The sequence below is a fragment of the Pelodiscus sinensis genome, chromosome 8 (genome assembly GCF_049634645.1).
Source record: "Pelodiscus sinensis isolate JC-2024 chromosome 8, ASM4963464v1, whole genome shotgun sequence".
Classification (NCBI taxonomy): domain Eukaryota; kingdom Metazoa; phylum Chordata; order Testudines; family Trionychidae; genus Pelodiscus; species Pelodiscus sinensis.
Genome location: NC_134718.1, coordinates 24,452,204 through 24,472,724, shown reverse-complemented (window position 1 = coordinate 24,472,724; position 20,521 = coordinate 24,452,204). Strand labels below are relative to the sequence as shown.

Here is a 20,521-nt window from a genome sequence, read left to right as displayed (position 1 = left end):
TGAACATGGCTGCCGCTTTTTTCTGGCTCAGGGCTTTGCTGGAGAAAAGCGCCAGTCTAGACAGGATCTTTCGGAAAATAAACCCTTTTCCGGAAGATCCCTTATTCCTCTTAAAATCAGGAATAAGGGATCTGCAACTGAGAGGGAGATTGAGGTTTTGTTTGTTTGCTTGTTTATTTTTTTGTTTTGTTTTTAAACAGACTGTTTAAAATTCCAAAGAATTGGTGGAGGGACAGTCTGAATGATGCTCATGAGTACATTTATTTCTAGAAGGCTAGTGCTAACAAGGAGTACCACTGGGACTGCTTATAGTTCCATTTTGTTTATATTTTTTGTTTATTTACTGACCTGAGACAAGATACAGATTTTATGGCTTGCAACATATATTAATAGCTGAATTGAAGTCAAATAAATGGTCAGGAAAAGAAATTAGATGGAGGGCAGTCATTTTTCAATTTTACTTTACCTTCTAGGACTACTTTGGGAGCTAAATATACTCTTATGAAGCATTTTCCCCTCCCTATAGATGAATCATCAATGCTGCTTGGTTTTCAGCATTCCATTCTGAAGGCTACTAGGGTAGTTTCTAAAAATCATGGCTGAGAGTTACTTTTGTAGAACCTGAATAAACAAATACCTCATGGTGGCACCATTGGGGCTCAGACTGCAACCCAAGCTCTGGATTCGTCCCATGTCATAGGACCCCAGAGCCTAGGATTCAACCTGAGCCTGAAAGTCTACACTGCAATTCAAAAGCCCCATAATCCAAGTCCCAGAAGCCAGAGTCAGCTGACACAGGTCAGCGGCAGATGCCTAACTGCGATATAGACACACCCTTAGACAAAGCTGTGTCTATAGGCACAGGCCAGCTGCAGCTGTCTAATTGCAATGTAGACACAAACCTGTGTCTGTAGGAGCCTCATCTGCACTGGCTGCACAACAGCTCCCCCTGCTATGCCATCGGGCCCTTTCAGAAGGCACCATGTTTGGTCAAGCTCCTGTTCCCCAACTCTTTTCCAGTCCCTTATTGCCCTTTTTCCTGCTGGATAGCAGATCTAGTTTGTGGAGCAGAGAGTGACTTCTCTGCAGCACCCAAGAGGTAATAGTTGGGCTTTAATAGAACAATAGTTGTAATCTACTCTACGGAAACCTGGAATTAACTGTGGTTGGTTTCTTATTTTTAGTAAACAATTCTAGACAACAAATATATGCATATTTTAATAAGGGCCATATAATTAGTCACATATATTCCCAAATAAATACGAGGGCATCTTCATAAATCTCTGATTGCCATCGTGTCCTGAATAGGAATATCACATTAATATTAAACTAGGAGAAAGGAATGTGAGGCAAGCTAGGGAAAGAAGAGGCTAAAAATATGTAGATAAACTATATGTGTTCAACGCTGCAATGTCTGATGAAATCATCTTAGGAGACTTACAGAACTAGCCGAAGAAACTGTAGAACAGTTAGTAATGATCTCTGAGAATTTCTGATAGATAGGTGAGGTTCTAGGGCCTGCAAAAGGACAAATTCAGTACCTATCTTTAGAATAAAAAGGACCCAGGAAATTATAGACAAGTCAGCCTAATTTAGATACTGGGAAAGATACTGAAACAAATTATTAACCAGTCAATTTGTAAGTGCCCAGAAGAAGCCAGTATGGATTTGTCAAGAACAAATCATACCAAACCAACCTAATTCTCTTCTTTGACAGAATTCTTGGTTTAATTGACAAGGGGAAGTGGTAGATGTGATATATCTTGATTTTTTGTAAGGTTTTTGACACAATCCCACATGGCCTCCTCATGGGGTGTGTGAAATTGTCTGAAAGACTGTACTCAGTGTAATTGTCAATGGTTTTCTATAAAATTGGTAGGCTCTATGTAGTGGGATCTTACAGGGGTCTCTCCAGGACCAACTACTACAGAGTATTTTCATTGGAGACTTTGATAATGGAGTGCAGTGCATGCTGATAGAATTTGTGGAAGATACAAAGTTGGGAGAGATTACTAACACTTTGGAAGACAGGATTAGCATTCAAAATGATGCTCATAAACTGGAGAATTGAACTGTCATCAACAAGATGACATTCAGTAAAGGCATGTGCAAAGTACTACACAGAGGATGAAAAAAAATCAAATTGGGGGATAACTGGCTAATTAGTAGTGCTATTAAAAAGAATCTGGGGACTATTGAGGATTACAAGTTGAATATGAGTCTAAAACGTAATGCAGTTACAAAAAAGGCTAAGTCATTCTTAGGTCTATTAACAGGAGTGTTAGCTGTAAGGTAGTGCAGCTCTACTGACACTATTGAAGCCTCAGATGTCCAGTTCTGAGTGCCACACTTTAAGAAAGACAAAGTAAGAGTCTCAAAGAGAACAACAAAAATAATACAAAGTTTAGCCAAAAGAAAGGACAAGAAGGGTATATTCAGTCTTGAAAAAAAGAAGACTGAGGGCAGACCTGATAGTCTTCTACTATGTTAAAGGGTGGACACAGGGAGCACAAAGACCAATTGTTCCTTGTGTCCACTGATAGTAAAATAAGTAATTAGCTTAATTTGTAGCAAGGGAGATTTAGGTTTTATGTTAGAAAAATCTTTCTGGCTATTAAGGGTGGTTAAGCACTCCCTGGAACTGAGGGAGGTTGTGGAATACCGATCACTAGAGGTTTTAAAGACTAAATTGACTAAATCCCTGTCAGGGATGATCTAGGATGGGTTTACTTTAGGGATGTAATAGTGTAGTTGATTAACTGATAAGCAAAATCTTATAGATTAATACTATAGACTACAGGCAGTCCCCGAGTTACGCGGATCCGACTTATGTCGGATCCGCAGTTACGAACGGGGCCCTCTCCCTTGTCTCCAGCAGACCAGGGAGAGGAAGCAAAGCGCCGGAGCACGTGGGCAGCGGACAGCCCAGACGCGTCTGGGCTGTCCGCTGCCCGCGTGTTCCGCCGCTTTGCTCTGCTTTGCTCCCCGTCCCCCTGGTCTGCAGACCAGAAGGACGGGGAGCAAAGCGGCGGAACACGCGGGCAGCAGACAGCCCAGACGCGTGTCTGGGCTGTCTGCTGCCCGCGTGTTCCGCCGCTTTGCTCCCCGTCCTTCTGGTCTGCAGACCAGGGGGACGGGGAGCAAAGCAGAGCAAAGCCGTGGAGTCCGAGGGCAGCAGGACAGCCACAGCGCGTCTGGGCTGTCCCGCTGCCCCCGTGCTCCGTGGCTTTGCTCCAGACGCCTGTGGTACAGCAGCTAGGGCGCTGCTGGTTGGTCCTGTAGCATCGCTCTGGGCGCTACTGGACCAACCCGGCAGCACCCCAGCTGCTCTGCCCCAGGCGTCCTGATTCAGCCACTGCTGGTCAGTTTCAGCAGTGGCTGAATCAGGACGCCTGGGGCAGAGCAGCTTGGGTGCTGCTGGGTTGGTCCAGTAGCGCCGAGGAGCGGCGGTGCTACTGGACCAACCCAGCAGCACCCCAGCTGCTCTGCCCCAGGCATCCCCAAGTCAGCTGCTGCTGAAACTGACCAGTGGCTGACTACAGGACGCCCCTGCCCTGGGCTTCCTGGAATCAGCCGCTGATCAGTTTCAGCAGCAGCTGACTTGGGGATGCCTGGGGTTCTTAAGTTGAATCTGTATGTAAGTCAGAACTGGCATCCAGATTCAGCTGCTGTTGAAACTGATCAGTTTCAGCAGCGGCTGAATCTGGACGCCAGTTCCGACTTACATACAGATTCAACTTAAGAACAAACCTACAGTCCCTATCTTGTACGTAACCCGGGGACTGCCTGTATACTCATTTCCCTCCCCCCTCCTCCATTGCCAGTAAATTATTTTAGAATGATGACTAGCTGCCCAACTTAGTCCTGGCTCCTCCTACCCTCACTGTGGCTCTGCATTTAAAGTGTATTAGGAGCCAGGCGGATAATCAGCCTGGCTCATTTCTGGCTTGGGCCAGGTCCAGGAGCTCAGATTACGCCCCCCCCCCCAAACAGGAGCTGCTGCCACCCCGCACTGCTGCCTCTTTATCAGAGGGTTTTAAACAGACTCCCCTCACAGACCAGCCTGGCATTGTGGGCTGCTGCCTCTGACAGAGAGGCAGCAGCACAGTGGCAAGGGCCTCCCCAGAGTGAGGCCAGAATGCACTGCCTGTTGGCCCTGCCCTCAGGGACTATTGAATAGTTGACTGATAAGAATTCATGAGGTTACTGGATTATTCAATTAACCGATATTTAACATCCCTAGTTCACTTGTTTCTGGGCAGAGTAGGAGGCTTGACTAGATGACTTCCCAAGGCCTATTTGTCTTTGATTCTATCAGGGAGGCTCCTCTCCGGATCAATTTCTCCCTTTCCAAAGCCAGAGGATTTCCACCCAGAAGCTCTTTGGCCCTCTTCTGTACGCTGGGCAAAGGACTCCCAGAGGTCTCATCCAAGAAGCCTGCAGTGAATGACTCTGGGCCTAGAAGCACAGGTTAAGAGGCTGAGATGCTGAGCCTCTCCTCTCCTCTCTTCTCCTCCCTCATTTCCAGTTCTGCAGACTCCTTGGGGCTCTAGGGGAAAACTGCAAGTCAGTGCTTGAAGCGCCGCTTTTGTACAGGTGCAGGCAGCTCTCCCCACCCTGCACACAGGCCGAGCAGCCGGGTGCAGGGCATCTGGTCAGCTGCAGCCGGCGCAGTGCTCTAACCCTCCTGGCATTCACAGCCGCGGGTGCTGCTTGGCCCAGAGGAGACCCCCTCCCTGTAGCTTAGGAGCTGGGAGCTCCAGCAGGCCCTAATCTCTCTCCCCACCTGGCCAGGCTGCGGGAAGGGGGTGTGCATGGGGGCTGCAGCAGAAAGCTCCCCGGTTCGTGTGGAAATGAGCAACACGCGATCCCAATGGTATTGGAGCATTTTAAACACCAGGCAGGAGCCAGATTCACTCAGGGTGTGTTCAGAGCCCTTTAGCAATTATTGAATGTACTGGGGAGGTGGGAGGTGTGCTGAGGAAATGTCTAACGGCAATTCTGTGGCTTTGAAACACACCTCTTGCCCTGGCCGACTGTACTATTGCTACACAGTAGACTTGCTGCCTCCAGCCCAGCTTGCTTGTCACCCATAGCATGGTCTTTGCCCTGCCCGCGGATGAAGGTAAAAGCAGAGCAGATTTCCCTGTACTGTGTAGTATGTTCTCTCTAGAGGCAGGTTTCACCGTGAAAAGGCAACTGAACAGCTTGCACGTTAGCCCCTCACTGTGACTCTTGATGTTATACGCAACCCCCAAGAGAGCTGCGTGGAGGAAAAGCCACCACAGCTGCTGCAGTAGCCTGAAACCGGGGGATTGAGTATTGGGACGATCGGTTTTGGGGGAGTGGGGAGGCAACGGGTCTATGGAAGCCACCCCGTCAAGTTTGCATCTTATCCCTGCATCCGTACGAGCCCGGCATTATAAGGGTCCGACTGCAGCGTTTGAAACGCTCATCCAGGAGGGAAATCGGAATCTGCCTCCATTCTCACTCTCCGGCCTTTGGTGTCAGCGCCTGCGTGGGCGTCCCGGAACTGCCGCGATGGGATGGCTGTGCTTTCCTGACGCGGCGCCTCACGGAGCCTCTCCTTGGACCCAGCCTGGGCGCATAACAAACACTATTAACAACGTGGAGGGGGTTACCTCATGCCTGTTACAAGGCCCAACAAGTCATGTCCAGAGGCTCGAGGGGAAGGCACGTGTTCAGTTCGGATTGAGCCGGTAAGAGGGGGCTACCTGCGCGCCCCATACGCCTCGGACAATTGTCTGAACTCCCAGACCCCAGTGTTGCAATAACGCTCTTTACATAAACCATTGGGGGCTGGTGGTAGCGCTGGCGAGGTGCACGGCCCCCCGTGCCTCTGCAAAAAAGTGGAATTGCTAACGGGGTGCCCCACATGCCCGCTGCCCCTCTGGTGGTGCTCCCTGCACCCCTCCGCCCAAGGATCAGTCGCCCCGGGACCAAAGACAGCCCTGCCATGACGTGAGTAATTGTATCAAGGCTAAAGTGAAGCCCTGATACGAAACGGGCCAGGCGCCTTAGCTGCGGACACTTATCCGAACGCGGTTTTGTGCTGGGCTTAGCTTTCCGTGGTGCAGCCAAGGCAGGGAATAAATCGTTTGACCTGCAGTTGGCACCTGCTCCACGGCGTGGCGCTTGAGCAGGAAGTTTCGCCGAGAGATCTTTCCAGTGGAGACTGTCAGCGATGCGGTTGCGAGATTGACACGTTAGTTCCCACAGGCTGAAAACTGTTCCCTTCAAGACAGCTCGTCACTTTACACTGTGTTCTGCCGTGCCGGCCGGCCCCGGGCAGAAACGCGTCCTTTTCGGAATAAGTTGGGAAGATTGTTCACTACCTTATATTGGGCAAACTAAAATCACTGGAAAATACAGACATTTCAGGGCCATAGCAGGCTCTTTGCTTCGTCTCTACTAGCTGCATTTCCCCTTAGAGCAGGAGTGCTACAATAATCCCTACTCAGATGAATGTTCTACTTCCAGCCTTGCCTGCCTGGATCAAGTTTGTTTTATGTTTAGATTTTAGGAAACAAAATCATACCTATCTATCTCTTAGGCTCAAATCTGTGCCACGTACATCTGTTACATGGATTGTGTAAGGCAGTGCAGAATCTGATTCCCTATAACTAATAAAAATAAACAGCATTGGTCAAAGGAAACCATGTAAAATTATCACTGTGTGTCATTAAAGGAAAAGCTATTCACAGCAGTAGTTTTATTTTAAAACAATTCAGTACAACTGATTTGTAGAAATACCATAGAAACGAGGTTTTTTATCAAGAGGTGCACGGAAAGTGTCATAGCATGTGTTTCGCAACGGCAGGTACTAGAGAAGAATACAGATGTATAATTTTGCAAAGGGTACTCAACTAGTTGCATCTAAAGGAAACCTGTTACTTCAAGGTAAATTAGGAAGAGAGCATTCCGGGGAATGACTCAGTGTTGGGGTGGTGACAATATAGCCTAAAGAAACTGAATATCCCCGCCATCGAGAACACGAACAAGCTTCGTTAGATATACAGGGAACCAATACTTGCACAGTTTGGTTAAGAGGCCTCCGCTTTTTCTGCTGGGACTTAAAAAAAAAAAGTCGGCCTTGTTTTGTCTCCTTCAGTGGGAGCTAGAACAACAACAAGAAGAAAAAGTTCCGTTTTCGCTACAGTATAAATAGATCACACACTTTCCAAAAAAGTAACACCACACTCGCTCTTATCAGTGTCTCTTTCCACCAGCGATTCAGAAAAAAGAAGTCAGATTCCGTGAATGTAGCTATTTTCTGATTCGTCGCTTGCGGTTAAGAGCTGCCAAGAAAGTGAGTAGCGGTTTGACTGTACTGTCTCGGCTCCGCTCGTTTTTCCGAAGTTTAATTTTCCGGAACGACTCCTAAAAAGGCATGGAAAGGCGGAGCCCGCAGGAACCGGATCTCGCCTTTTTAGGCAAGAGTTTAAACAACCGGAATATCCCTCGCTAGGTACTTTCGTGCGCCTGGAGCGAGCCAAGCACCTCCCCCCGGCTTTCCCGGCTTGCGTATCCTGGAGCTTATTAGTGTCTGTATAAAAAGTTACAGTGTGTGGCTGAAAAGCCGCGGCCAAGCACCAGCCTGCGTCTACCTGTGAGAGGAGCAGCCGAACGGGTGCGGACCCAAGACAGAGAAGCCCGCATGCTAATCTCCCACGTGATGATTCCGCCCGGTTCGCCCTTCCCTGTTCCTCAGTCCTTATATGGGCAGTGACGTCGTGGGCATTCACGGCCTCCCCATAAATACTTACTGCAACACTTTCCATCTACTGAGAGCTGCAAGTGATTAACAGCTCTGCAAGGGACACTGACTGTTACAATAACACTACAGCACTACTGGACTATTACTGAGCAATACCAAAGGCAGAGGTAGTAACAGACTTTTTAAAACAAAAACTTACTTGATTTTTTTTAGTGGAAGCAACAAATAACCCTCTCCCTGTACAGTATTAACACTACAAGCCGTGAAAGTTGTTTTCAAGGTTTCTTGTTGAGCAAATGATGACTGCCAAGACCGTAGACAAAATTCCAGTAACTCTCAGTGGTTTTGTGCATCAGCTGTCTGAAAACATTTACCCTGTGGATGACATCGCTACCACATTGCCAGCTTCGGTCACAATCTTCCCCAATGCTGACTTAGGAGGACCGTTTGACCAGATGAGCAGCGTGACAGGAGGTAAGCATCATTCTTTAAGTTGTGCATGTGCAGGGTGTTTACTTGGCTTACTTGCGGCCGGACCGTGCGCAGCTGATCACATTTAAGCGAAACAGAAAGAAAACTAGACAAGTACTTGCTGATTATGTCAATGACAACAAACTCAAATCTGGGTGCTCGTTTCTAATTTGATTAACGCCTGAATGCGGAGATGCTGAGAGATAACAGTGTTGAGGGACTACATCAAGCTGTCTGCAGCTATGTGGGTAGGCTAGTTGTGGGCACGCCACTCCTAAGCATCCTGTATGTATTCATGTCTGTGTGCATTAAACTAAGATAAAGTTGGGACCGTGAACCTTGAAATTAGTCCCAGGGATGTCCTTTGTAAATTAAAGCAGCCATAGGGAGAGACCCCTCCTCCCCATATAGGCAGGTGGGCACTGCGAAGTTTACTGCCAAACAGTATTTGGCCGTGTTGATAATAACATGCTCCTTAGTGGGGCGAAGAAGTTGGTGGAGCCTGTCGGTGTCTCTGGGAGTGGAGGGTGGCCGCGCACTGATCGATGGCCTTTCTTTAATTCCCAGATGGCATGATTAACGTTGACATGAGTGAGAAGAGGTCCCTGGATCTGCCTTATGCCAGCAGTTTCGCCCCAGCAGTTTCTGCTTCCCGCAATCAGACTTTTACCTACATGGGCAAATTCTCCATCGACCCCCAGTACCCAGGAGCCGGCTGCTACCCGGAGGGCATCATTAACATCGTGAGCGCTGGGATCCTGCAGGGGGTCAGCACCCCCTCTTCGTCGGCCACTTCTTCCTCCACGGCATCCGCTGCCTCCCCCAACCCGCTGGCCAGCAGCGCCCTGAGCTGCAGCATGGCTCAGAGCCAGCCGGGAGACCTGGAGCACCTGTACTCCCCGCCGCCTCCCTACTCGGGCTGCGGGGAGCTCTACCAGCAGGACCCCTCCTCCGCTTTCCTGCCCACCTCGGCCGGCGCTTCTCTGCCCTACCACCCGCCCCCGTCCTACCCTTCTCCTAAAGCGGCCGCGGACGGCGGGATCTTCTCCATGATCCCGGATTACCCGGGCTTCTTCCCGCCCGCGCAGTGCCAGCGGGAGCTGCACGCCGCGCCCGAGCGCAAGCCCTTCCCGTGCCCCCTGGACTCCCTGCGCGTCCCACCGCCGCTCACGCCGCTCTCCACCATCCGCAACTTCACGCTGGGCGGGCCGGGGGTCGGGGCAGCGGGCGCGGGCGGCGGCGGCGGGGAAAGCGGCCGCCTGCCCGCCAGCGCCTATAGCCCACACAACCTGCCGCTGCGGCCCATCCTGCGGCCCCGCAAGTACCCGAACCGGCCCAGCAAGACGCCGGTGCACGAGCGGCCCTACCCGTGCCCGGCCGAGGGCTGCGACCGCCGCTTCTCCCGCTCGGACGAGCTGACGCGGCACATCCGCATCCACACGGGCCACAAGCCCTTCCAGTGCCGCATCTGCATGCGCAACTTCAGCCGCAGCGACCACCTCACCACCCACATCCGCACGCACACGGGCGAGAAGCCCTTCGCCTGCGACTTCTGCGGCCGCAAGTTCGCCCGCAGCGACGAGAGGAAGCGCCACACCAAGATCCACCTGCGCCAGAAGGAGCGGAAGGGCGCAGCCGCCCCCTCCGCCTCTGGCGGGGCCAGCGCCCCGGCCGCGCCCGGCGCCCCCAGCTCCGCTAGCCTGGCCGCCTGCGCCTCCCGGACCAGGACGCCCTGAGGCGGCCCCTTGCGCGCCCACGGCTGCCGGGACCCCCGGCGCCATTGACTAGCACCCAGCCCAGCCCGGCCCGGCCCGCCCTCACACGTCCCGGGGATGCATCCTGCCTGGCTGCAGAGCGCGCTGCGGGGTAGGCTCGGCTCGGCGCGCCGGAAGCTGAGCCCCGTGCACTTTATAGCTTCAGGGACTGCTCCGGGGCCGCTACGCAGCGAGAGGAGGACGCGGGGATGGGCGCTCCGGGGCCGGGCCCAGTGAGCCGAGCAGTGTGTGTATAGCAGCAATGCTACAGCAGCGGACTAGGAGCCCAGACGTGCAATCTGCTGGGCCGGGACAATGGGCCTGGCCGGAGCGACTCCGCTAGAGGGGCTCCCGGAGTTTTAAATGACTGGTTTTGTCCGCGTATAGTCACTCGGCTTTTGTGTATTCTTTGGATGTGCACTGTTGAGTTCTCAGCCTTTGGGGAGGGGGAAGGCAAAGCAAATCTGTGATCTATCGAAGTGAGAGTCAGAGACGTTAACTTATTGAAGGTGGGATGTGCTGTTAAGATGCATGCAAATGTGTTGAAGTGTCCTTGGTGCCTTGTGTGATGTAGACCATGTTTCAGTGTCTGCATGTAAATGGGTTGCCTTATTAATTACGGCAGAAACGTGTTCAGTCCCTGCTCTTAGTATGGCTGTACATTTCTGCCCATTAATATTTGGATTTTTTAGAAAGTCTATTTTTGTACGCACTGTTTTTGTGACTGAAAAATGTTACATTTGTAGTCTGATTTCAGATGAGAATGTAAATAATCTCGCTCGAGTTGGCCAATCAATTGTCCGCTCGGAACAATAGCTGAAATAGAAACAAGATAGTCTAATAATGCACAACCATTAACCAGAACTCCAAGGAGAAATGGTTTCTTTGAGTATTCTGTAAATAAATACTTTTTCAATCATAGATTCAATGCTTAAATCATTTATGAGAGAAGACAAATATCTCAATTATGCTAAGTTGAAAACTGACTTTGTGAACCCTAAAGAAACAGAGGTCACAAGTATCTAACATTTCTGTTAGGTGGCCCACAGTACAGCCCTCTTGTACAATACATCAACCACTCCTGTTTATTTTAGATGTTGGATGAAATCTGTGGGTGACATTTGGCTCGGTTGAAGCCAGGGTTTCATCCTCTATGTGTGTAGCCCTCCTCTCCAAAAGCGCACGGGACGATTAGATCAGGTATGCGCACTTTGTACCGATTGAGTTTCCTGGAGTCGGCTCAAATAATAGACGCTATTTTAGATTAGGGAGACTCACAAACACAATCTCTCCCCCCTTTTTTTTCTCTGTGCAAACTACCCCCTGCAGAAGTGCATACACTGCCCAGTCCCCAGTGTACAAACAAGCATCTGCCACAACGGTGGGGACTTCCCCTAGGAATACATGGAAATGCTAAACTAAACCGGTGAGCTGTATTTTGACTCATTGTTGTTCCGTGATTTAAAGCAGGCTAATTAAAACGCCCAAAGTGGGCTCTGGAAAATGAACACCATCAGCTCAGTGCCCACTCGGAGAAAGCTGCTCTCAGAGCAGAAATAGGAGTCGAGCTGTGTGCGGCTTTGTGGGAAGTGCTCAACAGCGGTCATAGTGCAAAGATCTTTCGGTTTCCACAAACAACCAGGGAGCACTGATTTAGAGCAAAGTGCGCTGATATTAGCAGCTACTTCAGGCCTGGATAATAATAAACCTGCAAAGATTCGCTGTAACTTGCCAAGGTTATCCTTTGGTGTAACGCCACTGAAAATGGAATTGCTCTAGGCTAGGGCAAAGCTTAAAGACAGTGATGGCTTAGACTGTTTTCATGGGTTTGTGGCACCTATCACTGACACAGTCCATCTGTGGCCACATTAATCAAACACAGCCAACCTGCAAGTCCCTATCAAATGGTTATATACCTATTTCTTAAATTCACTTGCCATACGGTGTGGGATAAATTGTGGCTACACAACCATGGACATTACTCATTACTCTAACCAGAACTTACTCAAACAATTGCCAAAGACTCCCACAATTCCATAGGCAGAAGCCTGAAAATAAAAAATTAAAGCTTTAGAGCTTTACAAGCTCTATCAACAAAATTGCTCATCTGATCTAAATTGTATTTGTTACTATATCTCACACATTATTGGAGTTTCTTTTGGGGTTCAGGAATTCTTTGTCAGATGTACAGAAGATCTGGCACTTTTTCATTCCATATAATCAGATTGTTCTCACACTCACTGCATACAATCACTTACATGAAATTCACTTATCACATGGAGAATGTACATAGAAACCATTCGTGAAATGGCAGATATTGGATAAGTGTGTATATGCTTTCTTTAGATTACCTGAAAACATGCTTCATATTTATTTGAATTTAATCAGGTGACAAATTAAAAAAACCAACCTGATATTGTTCTATCAGATTTGAGCCCTTTGCCTTCAGAGGCAACAAACTGCTGAAAGTAACACTTAACTGTATATGTATTCAGGTGTGAGTGAAAATCTTGATGTGGACCTTTGCAGAAAGGAAATAATATAACATTTAAGGTTACGTAGTTTTTCTTCTTCCATTATATAGTACTGCTAGGTTATCGTAAATACTTTTTGAAGCCGAGCTTGAGAGATGCCGACTACCCACACCTCCCACTTGTTAGCCATCTTTCATTTCACAAAGGTTTTGTGTCAATGCCTCCATGTGTTGGACACCTACTTGTTTGGAATTGAGTTCTTTTGCCCTATGAGGTCCAATTCAGACCTCTCCTAAAGCGCACTAACTCCTAATTTTTTTTTAATATGGGAAGTTAGCCACAGTAGCAAATGCCTGCACTGGGTTCAAGTGAACAAGAACCAACAGTAACACGCATAATGTACAAAGCCTGCCATTGTATGAAATATTTTGCTGCAGAGAGACGTAGATTTGTAAACTCCGCCAAAGATACAGTAATTCTGTAAAAGTTAATGACTGGAAATGGCACAATTGCATATTAGCTATGCCTACCAAACTTACTTTTCTTGAAGTATATTAAGAGATTAAAGTGTGGCTGGGAAGAAACATGACCAATCATTGTTTTAAAGGGCTCTGCCAGAAGACAGCTGACTGCAACTTTCAACTTAGTGCAGTGTAGTTTTTTACCCAGTAAACTGCTTAACACACCCCACAAGGAGGCTGTTGGTCTCCACTAGAACAGATCTGGACATAGAAAGTTCTGTTTCTCCTGACACTGGTATTTCCCTCAGCAGCTCACACCACACACCTGAAAAATCAGGACCTTATTACTGCGCATGACTTAAAACTGAACATGAAATAAGTTTGTTTTCGTTTAGTTTTGACTAATTACAATCAGTTCTCTAGTTACTAATAATAAAGAACTACAGAGCAGTGAGAAAACATAGCTACCAGCACGGATAGGTGCCACATCCTAGATACATGAGGCAATTCATTTTTCATTGCCCCATGGCTTTCAGCATTGCTAACACCTACTCTAGACAGATGGTTTTCAAAAGACACAGTTGACTGCTTAATGACTGATTGAATACAGGATGTCCAAAACCTGTATCAAAGACCTCTGGGAAACAAAGAACTCCTGTTTAACATCAGTAGTTCACTGTATTAGAAATGGACAGTGATCTGGTTCTTTCAATGCATGCAAGTTCCAAAGTTTCAGTGATTCATGGTCATGACAGGGCAGCTCTCCTAGTGACTACAGCTCAGAAATGGCTAGTGTGTCCAAGATGTACCATCCATCTAACTACAGCTGTATTAGTGCAAAATCCTATATTCGTGAGTCAGAACAATCTAATGTTAAAAGATTACTTTCTTATTTAAAAGGAGAAAGGAGGCATACTAAGTAGGGTGATTTAAAGAAACTCTTTCAGATACAGTTTGTTGTAGTCACCTTGATTTAAGACAACTGTCACTACATTCTTACATCCATGCCTTAAACTTATATTGACATCTGACCTCATGTCAAAATATTGAGACTGGACAGCACTGACTATACAGGTTCTGTAGAAGATTTATCAAAGGAAGTTATAGATACAACTACATAATGTCACAAGATCTGTCATTTTCAGAGACATAACAGGAAAAACTCATCCTTATATATAAACTATACAGCAATTATTTTTAAACTAATTCCTAACAGGCCTCTGTGTAACTACTAAAGAAAAAATATTCTCTTCACCCAACTGAGTTCATAAGACTTTTACACTTGTAAAGGAAAACAAACAGAAGCCAACTTTGAGATCCTGTATTTATTCTGCAGTTCATAAACAGCAGTAATTTTGCTGTTATGAAGACAGTACCCAGACTTTGGTGAGAAAGGACAGCAAGAGAGACCTGAGTCTCTATTTACGGACAGTAAGAACGTTGGAAGTAAATTCTGATTACGTATATAAAGGTTCGAGCGAAAAACTGACACAAAAAGGCATTTCTTTAATGAATCTTCATTTCTTTTTTCCAGCGCTAGAATCTGCCTTTAGATCTATGTTAATAAACAGGGCTTGACAAATAATGTAATCTACTCACCCACGGCGAGTAGATTACAACCCGGCGCAGAGCGATCTGCGCATGCGCAGAATGGTATGAAACTGTGCGGCTGGTGAACGGGGCTCGCCGCCGGTTGGCAAGCCCTGTTAATAAAGACTTGGCTTTGATTGTTGCCACATATAGCAATGCAAAGGGCCACTACCATTAAAGTTGCATTAAAGTCACATCCCATTATCTAATCCTGACTAGTTTTTACAAGTGGTTTAAAACAGAAGGCAAAAAGGGAACAGAAAAACAAAAACGCTAAAACAGGTTAGATAAAAATTCTCTTTGTAGCAGTTTTTATTTTCAGCAGAACTACTTGGATTCTCCATGCTATTTTCCATAAGGAATTCTGAAAAAAAAGTATTCATTAGTGGTATGGAGCAGAGAAGTTAAGCAGGTAAGGTAGCTATAGAAATCAGGCAGTTTGAACTGCCAAAAAATAAATGCAAATCACATGAAATAGCTTCTTCCATTTCTCAGAAAACTCAGATTTGAAAATAGTGTTGTACTAAAATATATTGTATCCAGTCTTCTGTAGGGAAGAACAAGCTTCTTGAAGTACTGTTGAATATAGACCCACAAAAGGATTGTTTTAAAACTCACATGTAAGCAACTATACAGGAAAAACAAATCTGTGTTTAACATGCACAAAGCAAGGAAGAAATTGTCAAGGGAAGACTTCCAGAACAGGTTGGTCAAATATTAAGTGGTTAAAGTGAGGTTTTTTTTGTTCAAGTCTCTTCTACAAGACCAGGAGAGTCAAGGCTACCCAAATTTGGGTCTAAATGGTATACCATAGATATATAGGCACATAAAATCTTTTTTGTAGTATAAACATATTTAATTAGTAGAAAAAATCTCCATTTTTAGAAAGGTCATACCCTCTATCATAGGCAAACTAAACCTCAAGACTGCTTACTCCACAGCACAGCATAATTCATTGCTTTTTTACACTATGTTTATTATGAAAAAGCAATTTTTAAAAATAGTATAAAGAGGGAAAACAAAGCATATAAAAGCCTTTAATGTTCTCTTATGTACCAAAATGTATACCTCACTTTAAAGGAATGCTCACAGGTCAAATATGGCCCCAAATTTAAAGACTGTATTTATTTATATAAGCTTTAGGACCACTAGAATAATTTCCACAAAACATTTAAATAGCAATGAAGTTTGAAACAAAAAAACCAAGTTGTGTGTAATGCTTCCACTTAAACACAGAGCTCATGTGAAATTGATCAGAAACTGTTCTATTTTCATGAATGAAAGAACCATACAAAAATAGCAAAGAATTTTACGAATGTTCACTTTTAATCTTGTTTTATGTAACATAAGGAATTTTTAAAGTAGTTTATCGGACAGTGACCCTTTATAATGTGACAAACTTTAATTTATAATTAACTGTAATCCTTATAATGGTTAGTGTTAATTCTATGAGCATTTCTCAGCCCAAAAGTTATTCAGCGTCTTGCTAGTCTGTACAGATCTTTTTGATACTCATGTTAGAGACAATTCCAAACACACAGAGAAGATCTCCTGCTTGTTTGTTACCTTCAGTTGTGTGGATAAACTCCCTACCCAAAAAGTAGGGAAGCTGTGTTTGACTTGACACTGTATGTGAGACTAGTCAGGCTGGAAATTACATCTCATAAGTTTTCAGAGCACTTACAAACATGCCTTAAGAGTGAAGTGTTTCTTACTGCATGTATTCTCTAAACTTTAGGAATGAGGGAGGATACAAGAGTAATGTCAAAAATTAAACAGTGGTCCTAAATGGTTAGACTGGATACAAGTATTTACTGCAATATTCATTTGTGTGGAAGTTTAAGAACAATACTCTTCCATGTCTTCTCGTCAGCGAAAAGGATAAAAAAATCCACTCAATGGTTCAGTGACCTTCACTCAAAAAGCCAGGCGGTAAGCCCAAAGAGATCTTAGTGGTAGTTCTCCTACAGATACAGTCTACCTTAAACAGTGGTAGTACTGGCTGGATACTGCTTTCTCTCATAAACCAGAGGTAGGAGACCTCAGCCACCAGAAAGCAGCTAAGTCTGTGTAAATGCCCTGCTGTGGCACACTAAAAATCACACAAGGTTATGATTTGGATTCCCTGGGAGTTAATTGGCTGCTGACTTGCTGATTTGGACAGGGAAATGGTCTCCCAATCTGCCCCAGAAACTGCTCTTTACATGCCATTTGAAGACATATACAAATCATTTTCCCACTCTTAGTAGCAATCAGCTTTTCTGGAGACAGAGTCTGATAAAAAGCTGCTTCTGGAGACAGAGTCTGTGATAAAAAGCTGCTTCTACTGCAATTATCCACTGGCAGAGAAACAGTATTTTCCACCCTATAAGGGTGCAGCCCATAGCTCCAGCAGATAGAGATTTCAAAGCTAGGATTGAGGAGCTGAACTAAAAAAAATGACACCACAAGACATGCATACAAGCAATCGCCCAACACATCCAGCTGCTCCGGGGAGGCAGGGCAGCGGCTTCCGCACCTCCAGACGGGGGCTGTAATCACTGGCCTTACTTCGAAGGCGACTGGAATGGGAATCGTGGCTATGGCTTTGGGACAGCGACTGCAGCCGCTGCGACATCTCGAGTGAGCCAGGGCACAAGCCACATCCCCCCGGCCCGCTGCTGGCAGCACTTCGGTCGCCTGCTGGAGGAGAAGGGGCCTCTACTCTAGTGGGCCCCGCACGATCGTGCCGCGGGAGAGCGAGAGGGAGTCGGTCCGCCCGTTCTCGGAGGGCTCTGGCGCAGCCTGGCCCCAGGGAGCCGCGCCGGCTTCAAGGGGAGACCTTGGGCCCGGGGTAGGGCTCTCCGCCGCACCAGAAATCCGCCGCCTGCGGGGTCTCCAGCAGCCACACCTCCCGGGGCAGGGCGTGCGGGTCGGCGGCGGGGCCGGCGGGCGCCTCCAGCAGGCGGTAGTAGTGGCAGTCCCGGCCGTGCTCCGGGTCGTAGGGGGGCGCCAGGATGTCGAGGAAGGCGGCGGGCCCGTCCACGGCGTCGATCTGGTGCAGGTTGTCGGTGTGCGGCGAGAGCAGGCAGGGCGGCGAGGCGGGCGTGTAGAGCTGGCGCGAGCGCAGCAGGGCGCGGCGGCGGGCGCCCGGCGGCGCGGCGGGGGGCAGCGGGTCCAGGCAGGCGATGCGCAGGCTGCCGTAGAGCACCTTGAGCATGCCGTTCATGCCCGGGTGGTCGTGCAGCGGGATGCAGGCCCCGCTCCGCAGCAGGAACACGCCCATGCTGAAGCTCTCCGTCTCGCAGATGTGCATGTAGCTCACCGGGGGCACCGCCCCGGCCCCGGCGCCCGCCCCGGCCCGCGAGCAGCCCGCCCCCGGCACGGCCGCCGGACCCCGCGGGGCGAGGTGCAGGTCCTCGGCCCGCACCTCGTTCAGCAGCTGCTGCAGTCGGTGCAGGTTCTCGCCGAAGCCGGGCCCTGGCGCCGCTCCCCGGAAGGTGATGCGGGCCTGCCGGGCCACCCGCTGGATCAGGGAGGCCATGTTGTCCCGGGGCATGGTCGCCACCGCGTAGGTAAGTGCTCGGCACGGCCCTGCTCTGCGCCGCGTGCCCCTCCCCCCGCGGGACAGGACGCGCCCCTCTGCGCCGGCGCGCTCGGCCCGGTGCATCATGGGGATTGTAGTCCCTACCCGTCTGGCTCTGCCTGTCCCCGCCGCCGGGAGTTGCCCGCGTGCGCAGGCGGCCGTTGCTAGGTGAGGCGGGCTTCAGGGCGGTGAAAAAACTACAGCTCCCAGGGGGCGGGGCCGGTGCGTGTCCCGCTGCGGAAAGAGGGTTATTGGCCGCGCGGTCCACCGCGGCCTAGCCGGCGCCAGACGCCGTGTTGCCGCTGCCGCGAGACCTCGCGTGTGCGCTGCCAGCTGCCCCAGAGGCTTTTGCTCAGCAGCGGAAGGGTGTTCGCTAGCGATTCGTTTACGACCCCGCAAGCACGTGCAGCTTCAGCCTTTGAAATACAGGAGACTTGGGCATTTCAAAGGGGGTTCGCTGCCTGTAGCCAGGGCCAGGGGAAGTCGCGCAGGACCTGGAGCCCCAGCGTGGCGCACACGGCTGCTTGGCGGGACATAGATCCCCAGTGCTGTGCGCGTGGCTGCCCTGCAGGTCCCAGAGCCAGGCAGCAAGGATGGCTGCTCAGCAGGGTTGGCAGGGTCAGCAGAAGATGAGGAACCAGCTGAGAGGCCAGTGGGCAGGATGAGGGGAAGGTGGCAGCAGGGGGTAGAGAAATGATCTCCCCTGGTTCAGCACAATCCCTCATCTGGGACTGGTCAGGTCCTGAGGGGGCCGGACCAAGGTGGGTTAACCTGTACTGTGTTCCCATTTTACAAAATGCATCTATTTAATGATATGATGTTATGAGGCTTAAATTCTCAGTGCTGCAGGTGATTGTATGTGACCATATCCCTGGACCTGTGCAGAGTCTGTTGACTCCACGTCAGAGGTCTTCTTGTGTGCAGTTACTTCCAAATTCAAAACCCACCTTATTAAAGAGACACCAATAACTGAAAAATCAAACTTGTGTCTTAACTTTTTTTTACCAATATTGTTGTATGTAACAATTAAGATGACTACAAATTAAAGAGATGACAGAGCAAACATTCTCCCTTTTTAATTTATATGCTTATTGTAATGCACAACACTTTATGTACAGTCATTTGCATTGTTGTCTCTGGGTAGTCAGTCGCCAGTCCTTCATTACAATCTGTATTTCTAATAGCACACCCTATTGTGGATGACAGTGTAGGATCAAGAGCCCAAACAAATAAACAGATGAAAACTTGAAAAATTTTAAAATATTTATTCAGGTGTGTAAGTATTTGCACAAACGATCCCTTAGTCATTTCCCCTTTTGTTTATGTCATTCTTTCTGAAAATAATGGGGTCAGTGGAATGTTCTTTAAAGTTTAGAAAATATAGTTAGAATCATAGAGCTGGAAGAGACCTCAGGAGGTCATAAAGTCCAGCCCCCTGCCCAAGGCAGGACCAATCCCAACTAAATCAACCCAGACAGGGCTTTGTCACGCCAAGACTTAAAAACCTCTAGGGATGGAGATTCCACCACCTCCCTAGGTAACCCTTCACCACCCTCCTAGTGAAATAGTTTTTCCCAATATCCAACCTAGACCTCTCCCACTGTAACTTGAGTCGATTGCTCCTTGTTCTGCCATCTGTCACTACTGAGAACAGCCTCTCTCCATCCTTTTTGGAACCTCCCTTCAGGAAGTTGAAGGCTGCTATCAAATCCCCCCTTACTCGTTTCTTCTGCAAACTAAACAAACCCAAATCGCTCAGTCTCTCCTCATAGGTCATGTGCTCCAGCCCCTAATCATTTTGGTTGCCCTCCGCTGGACCCTCTCCAATGCATCCACATCCTTTTTATAGTGGGGGGCCCAGACCTGGACACAATGCTCCAGATGTGGCCTCTCCAGAGCTGAATAAAGGGGAATAATCACTTTTCTGAATCTGCTGGCAATACTCCTCCTAATGCACCCTAATATGCCATTAGCCTTCTTGGCTACAAGGGCACACAGTTGATTCATATCCAGCTTCTCTTCCACTGTAATCCCCAGGTCCTTTTCTGGAGAACTGTTCCTTAGCCATTCGGTCCCCAGCCCGTAACAGTGCTTGGGATTCTTCCATAACAAGTGAAGGACTCTACATTTATCCTTGTTGAACCTCATCAGATTTCTTTTGGCCCAACCCTCTAATCTGTCCAGGTCACTCTGGACCCTATCCCTCCCCTTCAGTGTATCTACCTCTCCCCCTAGCTTAGTGTCATCTGCGAACTTGCTGAGGGTGCAATCCATCCCCTCATCCAGGTAATTAATAAAGATGTTGAACAAAACCGGTCCTAGAACAGATCCTTGGGGCACTTTGCTAGAAATTGACCGCCAACCTGACATCGAGCCGTTGATCACTACCCGTTGGGCCCGACAGTCTAGCCAGATTTCTATCCATTTTAGAATCCAATCCATACTCCCTTAACTTGCTGGCAAGAATA

The 20,521-nt window shown here is 48.2% G+C and overlaps 2 protein-coding genes across 2 annotated transcripts; one reads left to right on the top strand and one right to left on the bottom strand.

The window, feature by feature from the left end:
* The first annotated feature begins 7,265 nt into the window (after nt 1–7,265).
* EGR2 (early growth response 2) lies at nt 7,266–14,605 on the top strand. Its single transcript, XM_006111127.4, has 2 exons — nt 7,266–8,212; nt 8,777–14,605. The coding sequence occupies exons 1-2, from the start codon at nt 8,035–8,037 to the stop codon at nt 9,943–9,945; spliced, it is 1,347 nt and encodes a 448-aa protein (XP_006111189.3). The 5' UTR covers nt 7,266–8,034; the 3' UTR covers nt 9,946–14,605.
* A 166-nt stretch (nt 14,606–14,771) lies between these two features.
* Nucleotides 14,772–18,123, bottom strand: ADO (2-aminoethanethiol dioxygenase). Its single transcript, XM_075934889.1, has one exon. It carries the CDS (start codon nt 18,024–18,026, stop codon nt 17,298–17,300), a length of 729 nt encoding a protein of 242 aa, XP_075791004.1. The 5' UTR covers nt 18,027–18,123; the 3' UTR covers nt 14,772–17,297.
* Nucleotides 18,124–20,521: the final 2,398 nt, after the last annotated feature.